A 12,459-nucleotide genomic window follows, 5' to 3' on the forward strand; every position below is an offset into this window, starting at 1 on the left:
TTTCACCGTGCATCGGCTGCCATTAAGCAGTGCTGCGGGGGGAGGGGGATAGATAGCTAGGAGGCAGGAAACGGCGGTGGGGAAAGGATCACTGGAGGGGGCGGGCCACAAGGGACCGCAGAAGCAGGGGAGAGGGCAGCCAAAAAAGAAGAAAAGGTAAAAGCGGGGAAAAAAGTAGAAATAAAGGCAGAATGCAGAAGAGAGAGACCGAGGGGCAGCCCAGCAACAGAGCAGTGACGCTCTACCACTAGACCACCAGGGATGAGGCACAGGCAGGAGCCAGAGGATCAGCAGCAGCAACTGGGGCATCAGCAGCTACCCGGTGGAGGTGTGCCGTGAAGGGAGCAAGTCCACTAGAAGGTCAGTGGACTGCATCTGACCTTCGCTTCCATCATGGTCGGCCTGAACCTTTGACTTTGACCTGGTCCAGCGCAACCTGATAGTTGCAGTTGGCGCTTTAGGTGCTGTTTTACATTTTATTCTTAAAAGATTAGTAACTCTGGTTCTGTTTGAATTTTTGTCGTTTTGGTCTTGTTTTATTTATTAAATTTTGCTCTATTTCTTTTTAACTTGGTGTGGGGTCCTTTTTGCGTGGTGTTTTCACAGTTTTACTGTTTGAAGTGTTGCACAAATACTTTACGCATTGCCTCCAAGTTTAACCTGACTGCTGTGTGCCAGGCCACCAGGGAGTTGAGAATAGGTTAATTTGGGGTTTGCTTGAGCCTAATTAACCCTGACAAGGATTGCGGTGCACCTGTTGCACTGTTAGTGCATAGGCCTCTGGAATGGAAACCGAGGAAGTGGCAGATTTGTCACTTTGTCTGTTTATTTTTCTAGTGATTGAATCTGCAAAACCAGCTTCTCTTTCAGTGTGTGGTGGGGGGTCGAATGAAGTTGGCTCCCTAACACCCACTATGCACCAGCCAACTCATTGGAAGTTCTAATAGGCCGCACCAGGATGCTAGCATTCAAACAAAGCTATTGGAACATTCCACAGAAGTAAACATCTGTTTGCTATGACAGAACTCTCTTGTTTCCTGAATTTCAGAAAAGCATTGTAGCATGGCAGAATGATGAGGGAATATATGGTGATCAGAGGTTTTAGATTTCACCCATTGGCGTTCCCTGAAAAGGAAGGGGGTAACAAGGGTATTGAGGACTTTGGTGAACCATTTTGGTGACCAATTGGCAAACCACTTCAACTCTGTTTTTAATGATGTGTACTGATGCTGAGAATAAATTACCAGAGGAAATGGTGCATTTAGCAACAGTTAGGTCACCAAGAGGAAAGGAAGTATAGTGCTTGATGGTTCCATAGAGTTTTTAAAATGACTTGTTATTGGTACAGAAACAAGGGAAAAAAATTACCAGTCCAGTAAAAACGAAACAGGAAATCATGCAAACACATGAAACTAACGCAAAATTAGAATAACAGAAAATGAAAACAGCTAAAAAAAATACAAAGTCAAAGCAGACAAAGGGGGAAACTCAAGAACATAGACCAACCATCCACGAAGGAATGGCTGACATGAAAGCATTGATTTTTATAATTCATAAGGGTATATTTGAAGAAAGCTATACAAAACACGTTCATTTTTGTATGGAGTCCCCAGTCTTAAACAGGCTTTCCTCCTTGGCTGCTTGAGACTAGTAGCCACACATCCAGCCATCCACAAAGAATCATTTCATCCGATTCCATACCCTTTATTTTCTGGCTTTTCTCTCCCTCTCTCTGGTTCTGGGTCTGATGAGGACATATAAATCCTGCTTCCCACAAATATAGGCCAAAACTCACCATCTGCCACCATCAGCAAAAATGAGCACACATTTTACCCACAGACCTTATCCATGACCTTAACAAAGGTCTTTCTTTGGTGATACAAGACGTGATCTGCTAGCCTCGGATGCTAAGACACCTCCTTTATCTGGTAGAAATACACCCTCTGTTATGTACTCAGTCTTAGTGAAAAGAAAGTTCATGGTTTTGTTCTATCATTTTATATCTATAATGAAGCACATTTTTACCAGATTTGTAGAATACTGAGCTAATTCATTAGTGCTGTTAATATTTTGCTACAGCTATACTCTGTTGTAAAAAAGCATTCAACTTTGTTTGCTGTTAGTTTAGGAGGAACAGAGCAGTAACTTGAGGTTCCTAGGAGAATCTTTTGATTCGGTAATTTAGCTGATGGAGCACTTGGTTTTGACTAGTTTTCTTCCCTTTGATAGGGAGAGTACTTTTGCATTTAAATCATAATATTTTTACCTAAAGAGATTGAATAAAATGTCAGTAAAATGTTCTTTTCATTTTCAGAAAATGCACAGAAGTATTGGATGACGCTGGAAGCCAGTGGGAAAGTGGATTTTATATTTGAACAGATGCAAAACTTACTTCTTTCTCTGAAACAGAAGATTAAATCCGGATTTGCAACAATCGAAGGTCAGAGGTGCATACGAAAATAACTAATATGCAATCATGCACACAAAACGCTTGATTAGCGATGTACAAGAAGTGCCAACGATACATGTTTGATTTGTTCTGCCACACGGAATTGCATCTTATAATGACTTGAAGTGTAAAGAACGCACCACTTGAATTAGATCTGATGCAATCCTAACTATGGACCCAACCTCTTCAGTGGTCTTCTCTTTGTGGCAACCTGCTAGATACCTTTTTTAGGGCAAACATCTATCAAATATCCTACTCATTAGAATTACCTGCCACGAAAGTAACCCATTACATGTTGCAATTTATTTCACAGCTCCATTTCTGCAGCATGGCTCTAATATAGATTCACAGACTGCACAATTCTGCCTTCAAATGGTTCACTTTCATGGTCGGTGGTGACAGTCCACTGTAAATTCAGAAATAGATCTTGGAAATCATTCACCTTTTTAGTATCTGAAATCATGTATTTCATAGTTTCTATTGACCCAGCCTTTGTAAGATCCCAGTGTTCTGCGTTTAGATTGTTTTGCAGAATCTATCTAGGCAGCTTCTAAAACCTGCACAGACCTTCACCCCTGAGCCGACCCCATGGTACGAAACGCCCAGCGTTTCTCACTTTGTGTTAAACGTCCAGTTGGGCTTCCCCTGGCGGGTTCACTGTCGGTACAGTATGTGCCCCTCGATCCCACATTGCGTTCAGCACCAGCTCCAGTGCTGGATTCGCTTCCAGCCTCATCCTCTGTTCCAGTCTTTCTTGCTTTGAGGCCGGTGCATCTCCATGCTTGGAGGTTAAGCAGCAGCAGTTGACCTCCTTTTACCTTCCTCCTGAGGTTGTTGGTGTCATCTTGGCAGCGAGGCATGCCTCTTCAAAATCAGTGTACACCAGTTGTTGAGACAGGTTTGTAGCTTAGGGCTGCACATGACAAATTGGCCCATTGCAAGCGAAGTTGTCTGAAGTTTTGTTGTTTTAGTCCCTGGTTCAGCAAGGACGTGCTTTGCTCACGCCCCGTTTATTTGTCACCTCTTGTGATGAGATTTTTCATAGATTTGCAACACTTGTTTCCACCAACACCCTTTGTGATGCCACAGTGGGGTTTCAATTTAACTCTGACTTTATTGAGGTGCACCGTCTTTGAACCAATGTAAAGTTGTCCAGTAAGCCTTCAGACATTGAAACGTCTTTCTCATTGCCATAATGAAAGGACTCTAAGAGCATTAATCAGAGTGTGGAAGCCTGGGATTCACCTAACGAGTAGAGAGACCTACCCGCTTCTCTGGACACCTTCTGGACCCTATTTTCACCTCCTTCAGCAACAGCCAAGTCGAAGAGCCCATACTAGCCTCTTGGACAGACCACGCCCTCATCAAGTTCAGCATCCCCGTCCAATCAAATGCACAGACCCCACCGCCAGACGAGTCCACCAAAACTGGAGCAGCCTGGAACACCGCTTTCAGCACCTCCTCAAAACCGTCAAGAATTTCAGCTATTGGATCACTTCCTGGCCCAACTCCTTGACCCCCCCATGAATCACAGCAATACAACAAGAACTATACCCCAGGCCAGTTGGTACATGGAAGAACTCCGACTGATAAAATACTACTGAAAACAACTGGAGCGCAAATGGAAACTTAGCCAGGCCAATACTGACAGGATTACTTTCAAATCCACTTTGAGACACTCCCACCAAATGATCCAGACCACCAAACATGTGGCGTTGGCAGTCTGCATTGATGCCAGCATCAACAAAAAGAAGAAATCTTTATCATTACGAAGGATTTCACCTCGCCAATAGGCGCCTCCAACGCAATCACTCCACGCAGTACCTCTACAATGATTTCTCTCAATTCTTGAGGAACAAAATCACTGCCATTCACAGCAACTTCAACCCGCAGCATGATCCGATAGACCTTGCAAATGCCTCCCGATCTTATCCAAAGAACCAATGCTAATCACATGGCCTATCATAACCCCAGAAGAAACTGATGCCACCATTAACTCCAACCACTTGGGGGCCCCATTGGATCCCTGCCCCCAACACACCTACTCTGAACGACTACAACCCATCAGCGCAGTGCTCACACCCATTCATAATGTCTCCATCGCTTCAGCTACCTTCCCAGATGCTTGGAAACATACAGCAGTCCTCCCGTTGCTGAAGAAACCCTGCACAGACTCTTCAGTGCTCACCAAATACAGAGTGATCCCCCTGCTACCATTCCCTGCTAAGGTCTTTGTGAAAGTCATTAACAGACGCCTGACTGGCTACCTCAAAGACCACCTATACCTTGACACTACCCAGTTTGGTTTCAGACTCAGCCACAGAACGGAAACTGCCCTCATCGCTGCCACAGATGACATCCACATGACCCTAAAAGGAGCAGACCCAGTGGCCGTCTTCCTCCTGAGTCTCTCCACAGTGTTTGACATGGTCTCCCAGCCCATCGTCATCCAATGTCTATACAACATCAGAATCCTAGGACATATACTCTGATGGATCTGCCCCTTCCTGAATGGAAGGACCGAGTCAGTTACTCTGGCACCATACTCCTTGGACTCTGGTGACCTGATCTGCGAAGTTCTGCAAGGATCCTTCCTGGGCCAGACCCTCTTCAACGCATTCATGATTTCACTATCCAGCATCATCCGCTCTCACTGCATTAGTGTCCTCTCCTATGCCTACGACACACCGCTCATTCTCTCTCTCATTGTCAAGACGCCCAGTACATGGATTTGAGTTTAATGCGTGCATGACTGAAATCACCCACTGGATGAAGACTGTCTGAAGCTGAAGAGCACTTCACCTGGTTGCTAACAAAGCTTGGATCGACATCCACTACCCATGCCTAAAACCTTATGTTTGTCATCACCAGTAAACTAGACATGATCACCCCCCCCCCCCCCCCAAAGTCAACACAGCCATCGCCTCATGATTCCATACCCAGAAGATGCTGAGAAAGATTTTCAAATGACTCCCAATCAGCATCCGTAAAAACTGTCATGCACACCCTCGTCACAAGCACACTGGACTTCTGGAACTTCCTCAATGCCGGGATCAGCAAAAAACTCACACGAAGGCTGCAGACTATTTAGCACTCAGTGGCTAGAATCATTTCAACCATCCATGCGGCATTCAGATTACACGACATCTGAAGGAGCTCCACTAGCTCATCCTACTCAAATGAGCACAATTCAAACTCTCCACCCACACTATAAAAGCACTACATCGAGCTACGATGGGCACCTGGGATAGGGTACAAATGTTGAAGAAATTATCCACACGTATTTCAACACAAAACCAGATATTAGGAAGCCCAGATTTTCCACCGACCTCCCAGGGCACAGCCTACTTAGCATTGCAGCAGCCAAACTATGAGAAAATAGGTGATTTTATTTTATCGTATGTGGATAATGGATTTTAACCAAATCCAGAGCAACATTGTTTTGCCCTCATCGGCAGCTTGGCAATATATGACAATTAGACACTGGGTTATGCACCTGTCAATTCGGCTACATCTAGTAGACATCTTTTGCCTTTTGAAAAAATAGATTCTCACCAGCCCCTTGGATAAGCGTCTTCTGTCAGATATTTACACCTTTCTTAACACACCGAAGACTTACATAAAATCGTCAGCACAATCACAATGGGAAAAAGAATGTAAACAGACTTACACACCCATAGAGTGCTCGGACAGTCTAAAGCGGGCTAATGCCTCGGCCTGTAGTGCCACTGGTAAGAGGACACTGCTTCAACCGGTTCACTACTGGTATTCTACTCCCGAGCGCACGGCACAATGGAAGAGGGGCGGTGATCCCATGTGTTGCAGGGGGTGTGGGGCCATAGAGAATTAGTCGCGTCTCTTGTGGCACTGCCCCGGATATACACTTTTTGGCGAGACATATTATATACTATTGACGAAATGTAGGATACTATACTCTCCAGATTCCCGAGCTATGTACTCTTGGGTCTCCCCAGTGCCTTGACCTATCCTCTGCAATCTTGGAGGGGCCGGGTGATGACATTAGCTCTATGCACTGCCTAACAAGCCCTCCTTGCTCGATGGGGCACAAACAAAATACCAGCTCACGTAGATTGGCTCCACAAGCTCTGGGATAGAAGCATGGAAAAACTCACAGCAGTCTCTGAGAATAGTTTGCCTCAATTTGGTAAGACTTGGGGACCATGCGTAAAATCACTTGCAGAGGAATTTAGAGAGTTGACATGCCCAGCCTATCTGCGTACTACGCCTTACCTCGCTAGACCATCCCACAGATTAATTGGCCTTCCCACCCTGATATTTGACCCTGCACGGACTCTGAACCGTTACACATAACAAGGGATATGTGTCACTTGCACGAATAAAGTGACTTGCTGATCACTATAAGCATCCTGGATCCCCCTCCTTATCCCTGCTTTCCTCTCTTTTCCTATATATGTCTTTTTCTATTCCTTACTGATCCTCACCGGACTGTGTATGTAGGCGAGGTATTATGTACTGTCTATGATTTAATGTGTCTAAAACTAATAAACATGCTGTAAACCTAAAGGCTCTACATAACACTGGCCCAGCATACCTCCACAAACGCATCTCCCTTCACAAACCTTCTAGACACCTCCTGCATCCGGACTCTTACTTGCACATTCCCCATACATGTGGAAAGCCTGATTTGGCGGTTGAGCCTTTCTCCTACATCACTCCTAACACGTGGAACAATCTGCTGCTACACATAATATAACATAATTCAGTATGAAGCTAAAGACATGGGTTTTAGAGTAATCCCACCAGGCAATAGGTTTGACTAGACTTACACCTGCTCCTGGACCTGATTCCCTCCCGGGTGATAGTGTGCTCTACAAATCTGCATAACATAACATCGACTAGTCATGAGAGCAAGCTGGAGGCTCGGTCTATCAATCCACCTTACACAACACTCTTCCCAGATAAGTTAGTGTTGAGGACCCAAATATCCTTCCTGACGAAAGTGGTCACTCTATTTTATGTCGGGCAGGCTCTCTTTTTTTTTTTTTTACTGAGTTTTATATAGCGCGAACTTGACCCAGAATCGGGTATCAGAGCTCTTTACATAGCACCGGATGTGTTACATGAGGACACGTTCATTTTTTTGTTAGGCACATGGAGATGAAGTGATTTGCCCAGAATCACAGGATGTTCAGCGTCATTGCTGGACTCGAAACCGGTTCCCCAGATTCGAGGTTGACCGCCCTAGCCGTTAGGCCAATCTTCCTTTCAACATTCTTTGTTCCTCCTCATCCCTCCTAAGGAGACAGAGACTACGTTGTTTTGCCCCTAAAATGTCATTACGCTTTGATGTAGATCTCTCACAAAAACATTGAGGGGACGATCAGCTCTTTGTAGGGTTCTCTGGAGCAGGGGAGGGCAAGGCAGTGTAAAAATGAACCATCTCCTAAAGGATTGTTTTCTGCATCTAGAGCCGGCTAAGAAGCACCCCCAGTAGGATAATGAGCTCATTCTGCCAAAGCTGCTACCACTGCGTTGTCATGCGGAGTGCCTGTCCTGGTCATTTGTCAGACGGCTACGTGGGCGTCTGTTCATATGTTGACAAAACACAACTGTATTGACAGTCTGGTCTGTCGAGAGATGCATTTAGACCACTCGGTCCTGGAGGACATTGTGGTCTTAGCCAGTTCACAGATCCACCACCTTAGGAGGCACTGCTATGGTATCTATTCTCAAGGTGAGGAATTTGCGGAAGGAGGTCCATCAGAAGAACAGGTTACTAACTTTTTTTAACTGTCTTTTGGTGGTTTTGATGTATACTCTAACCAAAGATTTCTCCAAAAACTCTTTCACGTCCCCATTCCATGAACTGAACTCTTTTTTTTTTTTCCCCATCTAAAAAGGTCCTATTCATGATCTGCAAACTCCTCGGGGAAAGATTACAGACAGCTAGTAACTCGCGGTCAGCCTGTTAGAGAGACATTATCTATAGTGTCTGCCTGCATATTGGCCCGAATACAATACTGTAATCCAGTCTACACTGATCTATCGTTGGGTCAAATTACCAAAGTGTATAGTGTTCAGAATTTTGTGATCACTCAAAATACTGTTATCTCACAGCTGCAACACAGTGTTCATTGGCCACTGGTGAATTGGAGAAGGAAATTCAAGCCCTTGTGCGTGATCCACAAAAATGTTTCAATGAAGATGCTCGAAGTGTGACTCTCCAATCCTAAAATTGCCGAATCAGTTTCTGCTGCCAGGATAAAGTTGTTTGCTTTGGGGGGAGGGAGAGGGTCCCTCTTTTCGCGATCAAGCTTTAAAACTCTGAAATCATCTTTCTTTGTCCCTTTGCTTTTATGACAAATCTCCAATTTCAGACTTGAAAAGGAATTTTTGAAGGCCTTAGTTAACTAATTGGAGACTCTGTTTCTCCCCTTTTCACATAATTGGTTTTCAGTGTCTTCTTTTATCAGTATTTGCACCAACAAACCACTGGGTGGTGTTTATTGTGCTTTTTCAATAAAAAAGTCAATCAAAATGGCCGCTGCAACACTTATGATAAGGGGTAAAGCGCAAGGTCCGTTGACCAGTTACTTAACATCACTAGAATTCCCTGCTATGTAGCCGAATGTATTATTTGTAATCTTTGTTAGCCCTGTTTATTAAAAAGGAGACATTTATTAATTTTGTAGAGATTGAGCTTGTGGACCCTACCACTGGATATTTTGTGTAGTACACAAGCCAGAAGATGCCCCAGCCTTATACTTTCCATTTGGACAATGGGAAGTACCCATTTGGATTAGGAGCCTACACAAAGGTTGGAAAGAGAATTGCCACACGTCCTGTGTCCTGTAAGAATGAGATCGTTAATGTTACGGGTAGGCCAGTGTTAGCGGGATACACCTATCATCCACAGTGTGGAAACCTGACAACAGCACAGGTTGAAGGTAAGTATAGAAGGAGCAAGAGAAGCCAAAGAAAGTGGGCGAGTGCTACTGTACAGGCCACCCTCAAACGTGAAGTCCCTGGAATAAGGTAGCTGCGAGAGGAGACTTGAAAGTGGAGAGCAAGGTTGGGTAAGATTGGGAAGGGGGTGCTATTGGGAAAGTTACGGAATTGTGAGGAAAAGCGTGAAGAGAGAGTGAACTGAGGAAAAGAGTTTGAAAAACGAGCTTGTAAATAAAAAAGAAGGGACCGCGTGGCCTAGCTTCGATTGTTCTCCATTACAATAGTGGTCCCAGACCCTCTGTGTTTAATTACTTATACCTTCAGTGAGGAGGTTTCAGGAGTTGGGCCTGTTTTTTCAGCCAACACCCTAAAGCATGTTGGGATTTGTAGACTCTTCTTTGAATACTGTTGGCTAATAACCCACACTGACACGGGTAAGTTAACAGAAATGCAACAGGTACACGGAGCTACTGGACTGCAGTTTACAAAGTGTGTCTCTTGGATTAATATTTTTACTTCGTGTTTCTTGCATGTTATTTATTGTGTATTTTTATGTTACAGATTATTTAAAAGCAATGGCTCTTGTGAAGGCGGCTGGCTTAAGCACTACTGCAACGTTATCAAGTGGTATGACCTTTTCAGCACTCTTTTCTTTTCTTGTGATTATTTTAAAATGTGTAACAGTTTATATTCCTTTCATATGGGAGAGGTGTGGCACAGCGCTACAGTGGCTGACCATGGAGCGCGGTGCTCACGGTTCAATCCCTGGTGCCGGGGGCATCTCAGCTCAGTGTCAGGTGGCTCTGGGCAATAGCTCACTTAAGTTCCGCTGTGGCTTCCCATTGCCTGGATACCTTTAGGGCTACCTATGTTGAATTTTTATATGAAAAAGTATGCGAAGAAATAATAAACAACACTGGTCTTCTGGTAGGAGGAAGTAGAGATTTTTTGAGCGTGGCCTACCTAGCAAGAAAAATACATTGCATCGCACTTATAAATTGGTGATAATTAAAATATCTAAAATTTAATTGAAAAAAAGATACAAATGTGTAGTAAAGCCCATTGTGAATTCAAAACCAAAAAGAATGAAACGCGTGAATATACTGCGCCATCATGTGAAATTGTGATGCTCTGAAACTTGTCTGTGGTACAGGGGTCAAGCCTTTCAGTTCTGGGACGTCCATTTGACAGACTTTGTGACCTTAGATTATGTATTGCCATCTTTTTCTCCGTAGCTCAGTAGAAGACATGCTGCAGACATTGGGGTGAACTTGATGTGGTGAAGAGGCACTGCCTCTTTTAAGCACAACTAAATAGAGAAATTGGGATGCTATCCCAGAGTTTCCAGAGGTTAGCTAGGCTGCTGAGACTTTGCAGGTGGAAGAAATTGGCCAACCACCCTCAGAGCTCTCGACGACGAGCTAAGGCAGATACATCTGGATAATAATATACAAATGGAATAATGGCTTATCCCACCCTCAGACGGACAAGAATTGGGAGACAGTACTGGAATACACCAACCCAACCTCTAGCAATGCCAGGTTCAAACTTCTCCAGTGTAAGCATCTCATACAACACATTTCACCCTGAAGGTACTTGATTTTATTTTTAAAAAACATCCGACCCAACGCATGTCACTGATGAATCGTCCCTAGAGCCAATCAGTTTCATATGGTAGGGAACTTTGTGAATGTAGTGGAACATTGGGACACTGTGATAGGACAATTACAGAGAGTTGTGAGAAACTTATGCACAAAACCCTGGAACTTTTTCTCTTTGGACTACACCCCACTCCTGAAAAGATAAAACTGAAATATAAATTTGTGGTACTAAGGCTGATCCTGGCTAGGAGACTCAATACAAAACGTGGGACCCAGCGGAGGTTGCCTTGGGTTGTGAAATGGGAAAAAGACCTTATGAATTGGTGCTAACCAAGTAGAAAAGAATGTGCTGGTTTCCTACAGATGATGAACTGACCCAGGACCTGCAAGAATGTGGCTTGCTAATTGAGGCGTTCCTTAATTCAGGAACTGAGACAGGACCTCTACAAGATCATAGGACTATGTGACCTAACCTAGTTGGGCACTTGATTGAAAGCGAGGGACTGCTCTTTGCCGCTAGAATAGATAAATCTGCTTTAGATAGCTAGAGCCATAATAAATGTTATTTTTACGGTGAGTATGTATCGCTATATACTCACCTCTCACACCTGCACCACACTTTGTTTTGCAGTAAAACCAATGAAACTGTTTGAAGCAAAAAACATATATTGCAGCCTTTCACACTGTATTAATATAGTATTTTATTTGACAGTAGTGTTGCTTGTATTTATATTGTTTTCAGTGATTTACTATTGAATCATAAAATTGACACTGTTTCACAATTCTTTTTAAAAGAATATTATCCATGTTTTATTTTTGATACTAAGAGCACCTCCTAATACAGTGCCCATTCTTTACTGTTCGGTCTTCCAATGGAAATGAAAATAACGCAGAAGAATATGAGAAATGTACCCTTAATTTTTATCCATATGTATTTTATATCTGCAAAACCAGACATACGTGTTGTTGTCTGATACTTGACACCTTTCAAAGGATATTGTTGTAGTTTCCTTTCTGTGGGTTGCTACAGCAAAATTGCCTTTAAATTTAGATGTGACCTAAGATATACGAGATATTCTGAAACTCGATTTCAACTTGACTTATTTGAACGTTGTTTTGTGGATAAAGGATTCTTTTTTAAGTAGTGTCCTCTTTTCAGTTTAATTGAAAAATCGCAGTATCTACCATTATTTGTCTCTCGCTTCAGCATTGCAATATGTGGTCTTTAACTGAAACACATTCAATTAAAAAAAATGTGTATCCATACTGGGAATACTTCTTAGTTTGGCTAGGAAGGGTTCTAAGCCAGAAAATATTATCATCCTGCAAAAATATCATAGAAAATATATTAACATCGAAAATAGGTCCAAGGTGGGAATATATCGGTAAGTATAGATTTACTATTTGGAACTCCACGTCTATACAGTTTCAAGATGTATAGAGACGAGGTACATCTCAATTACCTATATATAGTTACCT

General features: G+C 43.3%; 1 protein-coding gene across 11 annotated transcripts in view; it reads left to right on the forward strand.

The window, feature by feature from the left end:
• SETDB2 (SET domain bifurcated histone lysine methyltransferase 2) overlaps window positions 1–12,459 on the forward strand; it is a 617,221-nt gene that overhangs the window by 96,969 nt on the left and 507,793 nt on the right. For 5 of the 11 annotated variants that reach the window (XM_085621901.1, XM_085621899.1, XM_085621900.1 and 2 more), the window contains exons 3-4: window positions 2,315–2,440; window positions 9,941–10,006. In XM_085621901.1, coding sequence (XP_085478027.1) covers window positions 2,315–2,440; window positions 9,941–10,006 — 192 coding nt within the window. Of the gene's footprint in view, window positions 1–2,314; window positions 2,448–9,940; window positions 10,007–12,459 lie in introns of those variants that run through there. The other 6 variants (XM_085621902.1, XM_085621904.1, XM_085621905.1 and 3 more) reach the window with 4 other exon arrangements.

The sequence above is a fragment of the Triturus cristatus genome, chromosome 8, assembly GCF_964204655.1.
Source record: "Triturus cristatus chromosome 8, aTriCri1.1, whole genome shotgun sequence".
NCBI classification, from domain to species: Eukaryota; Metazoa; Chordata; class Amphibia; order Caudata; family Salamandridae; genus Triturus; species Triturus cristatus.